The 6,741-nt window shown below is 35.2% G+C and overlaps 1 protein-coding gene across 4 annotated transcripts; it reads right to left on the reverse strand.

Annotated features, from left to right (window-relative positions):
* Nucleotides 1-853: 853 nt before the first annotated feature.
* On the reverse strand, nucleotides 854-6,470 carry LOC128245597 (uncharacterized). 4 transcript variants are annotated; one of them, XM_052963802.1, is made up of 3 exons: nucleotides 4,367-4,913; nucleotides 3,551-4,226; nucleotides 854-3,125 (listed from the first exon to the last, which is right to left on the reverse strand). In XM_052963802.1, the coding sequence occupies exons 2-3, from the start codon at nucleotides 4,215-4,217 to the stop codon at nucleotides 2,785-2,787; spliced, it is 1,008 nt and encodes a 335-aa protein (XP_052819762.1). In that variant the 5' UTR covers nucleotides 4,218-4,226; nucleotides 4,367-4,913; the 3' UTR covers nucleotides 854-2,784. The 4 variants fall into 4 exon arrangements, 2 of the variants coding, with proteins under 2 accessions (XP_052819762.1, XP_052819763.1); XR_008263191.1 differs by lacking the exon at nucleotides 4,367-4,913 and adding an exon at nucleotides 5,230-6,470 and having other exon boundaries at nucleotides 855-3,125; nucleotides 3,551-4,145; XM_052963803.1 differs by having other exon boundaries at nucleotides 855-3,125; nucleotides 3,551-4,145; nucleotides 4,371-4,902.
* Nucleotides 6,471-6,741: the final 271 nt, after the last annotated feature.

Raw genomic sequence — 6,741 nt, forward strand, 5'->3', positions numbered from 1 at the left:
ATTCTAACAACTTTTTAAGTTTAACTACCCAATTGATTTCCGCAGTGTTATTTTGTAGATCAGTTAACATCGAGTTATAAATATGCAAGCTTGATGAGTTTTCTCTTATCCGTTATTGTAATTTTAAACCAAAAGCGGATGCTAGATGTCAATCTATTGACAAATAATGGTACTCTACCCAATTATCCATATATAAAGCTTGTATGCGATATAACTACGAATTCATGTTTGAGCAGTTGTTTTCGTCCGTCATTTGTATTGCACGAAAGGAAATGTTCCAACTTTGAACTTTAAGTTAAAGAACTAGTACAAAATGAAGGATTTTTAAACATTAAATTATTATTTTGGGCAGCATTTTGGCAACATCTACTTGTCCAAAAGTGATGAGTTTAGGTTTCATCAAGGGGAAAATAACTACCCATGATTTAAACAATCCTCAAGTTAATATTTCAGCTCCAATGTGTGCAATTAAAAATAAAAAAATCAATGTTGTAACTTATATGCATTTGTCCTGTTGATTTACTTGATAAATTGACTAATATGTTTTAAAAATACATTACAAATTGCACAGATAAGAAGGCAAAAAATGGCAAAACACAGACCCTCTTTAGATCATTTCGGTAATAAGGACTATGGTTGTAAAGTTTCCTCAGTTAATCATTTTTCTTCAGATTTAAAATCTTTAGTGATGAAATGACCAACATTATTGTAGAAGTATTGAGGGCTGAGACAGTCGCAGGATGGGGTGTATTTACAGATGTGTCGTTATCTGAAAAGACTTTATTTATAATTGAATATTGAACTTAGTATTGCATTTTATATTTATAACATATAAGATGCATTCTCTTAACAAGACCTTAAATAGTTTCTTGTTAACAACTGTAGTCGAAATATTAACACACTACACATTTGTGTAATAAGTAAATGGGTGGAAAAAACAAAATTCTAGAACGAAATATATAGAAAAATACAGAAAATGCAAACCAATGTCTAAAATTGAACATTTAACGTATCTAGGTCAATACCAAGGTTATCACAAGTGAAATAGGAATTATAGTATGGTAAGAATGAAACTAATTTGGGCGAATGTTTCAAGTTACTCTTTCGTTACTCCTGCGTTATTTATGAGTAACTCATTCATATCAACAGACCTGCGACATTACTACGAATTCGTTTCATAATATAAAACATATAATAATAGCACTAATAAAGCAAACATCTGTATTGTTTTCCAAAGAATATTTAATAAAGGCATTTCATAAGTTTTCAAAGCATGGTTTTGATATGCGTCTCTGTGAATTTCTAACGAAATGGTTGATTTTGTTGCGTATTTTGCCAGTTGTGGACATAACGCATGAGCTTTGCTTTTATGTTTGTTTTTAATATTTCACCGGGTAAATTGCAATGTCTTTATTAAACCCTTTGGTTGTGCTGATTGCGAAAAGTGACAACCTTTACGGGTATACATATATTATTAGCATTTGCCAGTTGAAAAGTAGACTATTTAGCGTCAGAAATTAATACTTGTGTAAATGAGATTTTACACACGATGTGTGCAAACATTACCAAAGAAAAATATATTTAACGTACGGATTTATTTCAATTTTACGAACGATTAAAGCACGCTCAATCTTAAAAGGAAAAGGACCATGCATTGCAATTAAATATTCTTGTCTTTGAAATATTCACATTGAATACGTGCGGTAGTTTAGAGTCCCTTTGAAATGCAAACCGAAAATGTTCTCAAGATCTGGGGCGTTTTCAAATCGTCTGATAGTACAATGTCGTGTCTTCAATACCTACCGTGCCAGTAGTTGTCTTGTAAATTCATGATTTCACTATATTCAGTACATAGGGGCTGCGTTTAGCCAATTCTAAGGATTTTTAATGCCGTTTAATGTTTGGTACACTTGTTAGACTATCATCCCCTATAAGGAGTTGACGGTCTAGTAACATTAGAAATCAGTGTTATTTCGCGTGCAAATCGGTCAATTAACTATAAAACACTTTTCTATTGTAAAATTATGTAGTGGACAATAGCCTGCAAACTATGAACATAGAATCTTAATGCGATTTACCTCAAACATTTTTCTAAAACCATACATATTAAAAAATAGAAATGACTCAACACATATACATAATATGAGTAATGCATAAACATGATTGAAATATGCATGCACGATCGTTGTAATAATAGTTTATCTAAATACAGTGACATTATGCTTTACTACAAACTCAAATGTACACATAAAAAATACATCGACAATTAAACTTTATTTCAATTGGATATTATTTAATTATCACAGCCTTCTTTACTTACTAATCACGAGACGTATATATCATTTTATCAATTAAAATATATATAAACAACTTCTTTTGCATGCAAATATCATGTTCAAACATTAAAACTCGTTTGCTTGTCACAGCATGTTTCTATGTCCGCATCAAAGAGCTCAAGTTTATGTATTTAAAGCTACGCATAAGCTTCCCGACATACTTAGCATCATTATGTCCCAAGTTCCATCTTAACATGTTGTTTCTGGTCATAAGTATCATTTTGATTAAATGAACGAAGATGACACCAAGTGTAAATATATGGCAATATTTCGACTTTAACTCCGTCAATATGATACCCTTTTGTGCTAATTAGCGCTTCAAACATATTTGAGCATAGTTTCGCAGTTTTGTGGAAATATAACGATGGATTTCCCATTCCAAGGAAATGTGTCTTTACGTTTAAACAACACATCCCTAAATAACCTGTCTACAGAAAATTGCAGCTTATCAGACCTGCATAAGGGACTTGCTCTTATGTTTACAGTCACAATAGCCGTTTGATTTCACCTCATTATTCCAATATTGTGATCGAATAAGGACTTTTCCAATATATTCTGAGCAAATAAAAGTGAAAATTACTGTCTGTAACAAACTAGGCAATATGTCCCAGAAGTAACCCGAAGTTGCGTGCGCATACAGAATGTATCCCGGTCGTACTATGAGTAAGACAAAAGTAATGTATAAAAGAATGGCAACCATGACTGAGTTAAATTTAACACAATTGCAGTTAAACCCTGAAACGTTGCACTCCTTGTTTGAGAGAATCTTTAGCTCTGTGATGGTGACTTCTGCAAAGAAAAAATCAGAACGACATTCGGTTACATTTATAAGTATTTCGAGATCCAACAATACGTGACGGAGTCAGCCTAATATTATAGTATTTAGAAGTTAACAACTATTTAAATCCAGGCAGTCTAACCAAATGTTATTTATGTGTCAACAATGGGGGAACATGTTGATTAGAACACTTTCAGTCATTATGTTGGAGAAATAAACACCAAAGTAAGGCTTTTACTTTTGAATATTTGACAAGTTGGCATGTCCATGTATTTCTGATTTTTAAAATGGAGTAAATTGCATTGTGTCTCTTTCAAGCAGTGTGATGTCGAGCTGAGAGTATACGGCTACGATATAAGATTCGATAAATCTTATAGACATTTTTAAGATAAATAATATAATAATATTTAAAATAAGTTCATACAAGCTATCATACCCGTTTGTTTTGTCCTGTTCGTGTAAAGAGCAGCCAGCACGGTGAACATGACGGGTACGTATATCACTAAATATTCCACCAGAATAGACCATCTTTCCTCGTAAACGTTTTTCTGACACACGGACAAGAATACGTCAAAGTGCTGACTTCCATACGTCCCAAGCGTCACAAGCGAATGTTGTTCAACTGGAAGTGGGCTATTTTGCGGCACAATCTTGATAATGGAAAAACTTCCTGTGATGATGCAACCAAGTGTGCCTGCGTATGCTAGACACGATGACATCGACCATTTAAAGTTCTGAACGTAAACATTATGCACGATAAACACGAGCACCACCCCGTTTGCAAACGCCGCCGTCATCGAGTAATCCATGCACGAGCCGACGCTCGGAGGCCCCTGTTTTACGCGTTTTTTCATGTAATTTTCGGCAATTGTCAACATGTACACGCTCGCGATCAGATGCAAAAATCCAGAGAGCACCACTGCGAACAGCGTCGTGGTATTTCGGCAGTACTTCCGGCGTATTAAGACGAGATGACCGACACAGATGACACCGGCCACAAAGGCCGTGAATATGAAGCCGCTCTGAAAGAGCTGAAAGATGAACATCACAAGACTAAGGTCGTCAGTCTGCTGAGATGCATGAAGGTTGGTGTCCTGACCCATGTATACTGTCTGTGATGATATAACCAACGTAATTTATAGGTATGCAACGTATAGTCCAGTTTTAAGTCAAATAATAACCAAGCACAACAAAGAAACTATTCGAAACAGTTTGCATGTATCAGTTATTAAAGTATGTGTGTTAAACTTACCAACCGCTCGTGAGTGTTTATATCCGTTCATATTAACACAATAAACGACTGGAAGATAACAGCCGATTTAATTTACAACAGCATAATTATAAACGTTCAAAAACTATTTTCAATACTTAGTTAAGCACTTTCGTATTTGAATGTTAACATCAATGCCATCTAAGTGTTATTGAAAGAGTTGGAAATTAGATACCTTTAACGGTAACCCAAGCTTTTTAGAGCCAATTTATTTGCGATGCAGTAAGGATACCAGTAGTATATATGGTTATCCGAATAGAATATAACACTTTTAAAACACAATTTAACGATTAAAATCACCCAAATGAATAGATTGTTTTCGTTAACGTTAACCTTGATAACGTCGATAAGTTTTTGCTGATTTTAGCAAGGCAGGACAAGGTCTTCACGAACGTTAGTTGTATCAAAACCAAACGTAGCAACAATGTTTCCGGCTTTCTGATTTTGGATGATTTTTAAGTATGTAAGTTTCAAATAGAAAAACCTACAAGCAACTTGATTACGTGCAATTATGCAATTTATGTTTTATTCCTAAAATATCAGCGCGCTGCGCCACAGGGTGGGGTAAAAAGATAATAATAAAGTTATTTATTTGGCATTGTTCCGTATTACATCCATTAACTTACCGTAATAGGGTCAACTAGATAATGCAACAAACAGATCTATTACTTTCAGTCATACAATTCATAAATTAATCAATTTCAGCGCTCTGCTCCTCGCGGTCGTGAAAAAAGGAGATATTTGGAATATTATTTCTTTATTATTATTTTTTTATATCCGTTTAACAACATAGAACAATATATATTGAGAAAATGAAAAAGTAGAGTAGAGGTCTAGTGCATTACCTGAAAGACCTTGGCTTCAAACCATATGAAAAGTTGTAGAATTCTTGTGTTGTACCGGTCGTGGTTTTATCTAGCCTAGTATGGGGATTCAAGCAGTTCCAACCCTCAGACAAAGACCACAATTGCGCGATGAGATACGACCTCGGTGTACATAGATTCACCCCAGTTCCCGCGCTTACTGGCGACACAGGACGGAGTCCAACCCCTTACCACCGATGAATCAACATGCTACGCCGCTGGAACAGGCTCGTGCTTAAGGGCCACAACACACTGTGTGCCAAGATGTTTGTAATGGACTAATACAGGTGTTCATGCAAATTAGTTAATCGAGGTAAATGAGATCATGACACACATGGGCTAACAGACAGTTTTGATGTCAAATCACCAGTTGATCTCTCAAATTTACAGCATCTTGTGCGAATCCATTACATAAACATTTCGTCAACGGAGGTTAGATCTATTACGAAATTAAGAACATAAACAGTGTTCAAGCCGATAGCTATTTGAACTTTGGCACAGTTATCCAAACTGGGAAGTATCTATTTAAACCTGTATATACAAGCCATGAAATGCCTAAGAAGTTGAATATGAGTGTCATAAGTATTAAAATGCGTATTGTATACTAAAACAAGAACTTTGGTCCTGTGATTTCTGAATATAATTTCATTACACTTACTGACGTTGAAGAATTAGCGTTTCCGAGTCGTCGAACCAATCTTTTTCAGTTCGATCGCACGTGAACAGTAGCTCCGTGGATGCAGGCGTTCGTTTACCCTTTTAGCTGCCGTTTAATAACTTTCTACAAATGAAGCATGGAAGTCTTTCCAGTTGCAGTCGCAGGCAATCAGTGTACCTGTGGTCGCAGACGTAAGATTGTTCTTTTCCATTGGATGTTCATATGTGACATTTATCCATGCGGTTGCAGGTGTCCAATAACAGTTCCCTTAACCAGTGGAAGTCGCAGGCGTACGTGTGTCCTGCAGCTCGAGGTTTTAAATATCCCTTTTCAAATAGAGGCGATAGATGACCTTTAGCCCTATGGTTCTAAACGTTATACTATCATTTTCAAATTTCCGCAGATGTTTAATGGCTATGTGGTTTGAGGCTTCGATCCAAGTATTTACCACAGTGGCTTGATGACAAAGGCTCATTAAAGTCACAAGAAATAATTTCAAATAGCCAAAATGATATTTTATACATACTTGAATATGTATATTATCAATATAATACATTGCCATAAACATAAAAATGAGATTTGAAAAAAAAACCCTATCCTGTAATATGAAACAAGTGAAGAGTGTTCGCCCGGCGAAAATGTAAACAAAGACCAATTCTCGTTGAAAATTATAAGTTATTCGTAAGCTACAAACAAAATACCTGGCTCATAGATGCAGTGGCCCGTTATAAACACGTTAACACCGGTATTCTTGTCAAGAGAAACAGTATATGACGAAAATGCTTACTAATTGCAAATAATTATTTTCTAGTGGAGGCCTCAGGAGACCTATGGCC

Source organism: Mya arenaria, chromosome 9 (genome assembly GCF_026914265.1).
Source record: "Mya arenaria isolate MELC-2E11 chromosome 9, ASM2691426v1".
NCBI lineage: Eukaryota > Metazoa > Mollusca > Bivalvia > Myida > Myidae > Mya > Mya arenaria.

What these genes read in the sequence shown, in the direction of transcription:
- LOC128245597 (XM_052963802.1), bottom strand. Translation starts at nt 4,217, where the DNA reads ATGGGTCAGGACACCAACCTTCATGCATCTCAGCAGACTGACGACCTT. An exon ending in GAACAGGACAAAACAAACGG is followed by an intron (nt 3,126 to 3,550) that starts GTATGATAGCTT and finishes TTTTCTTTGCAG; the next exon opens with AAGTCACCATCACAGAGCTA.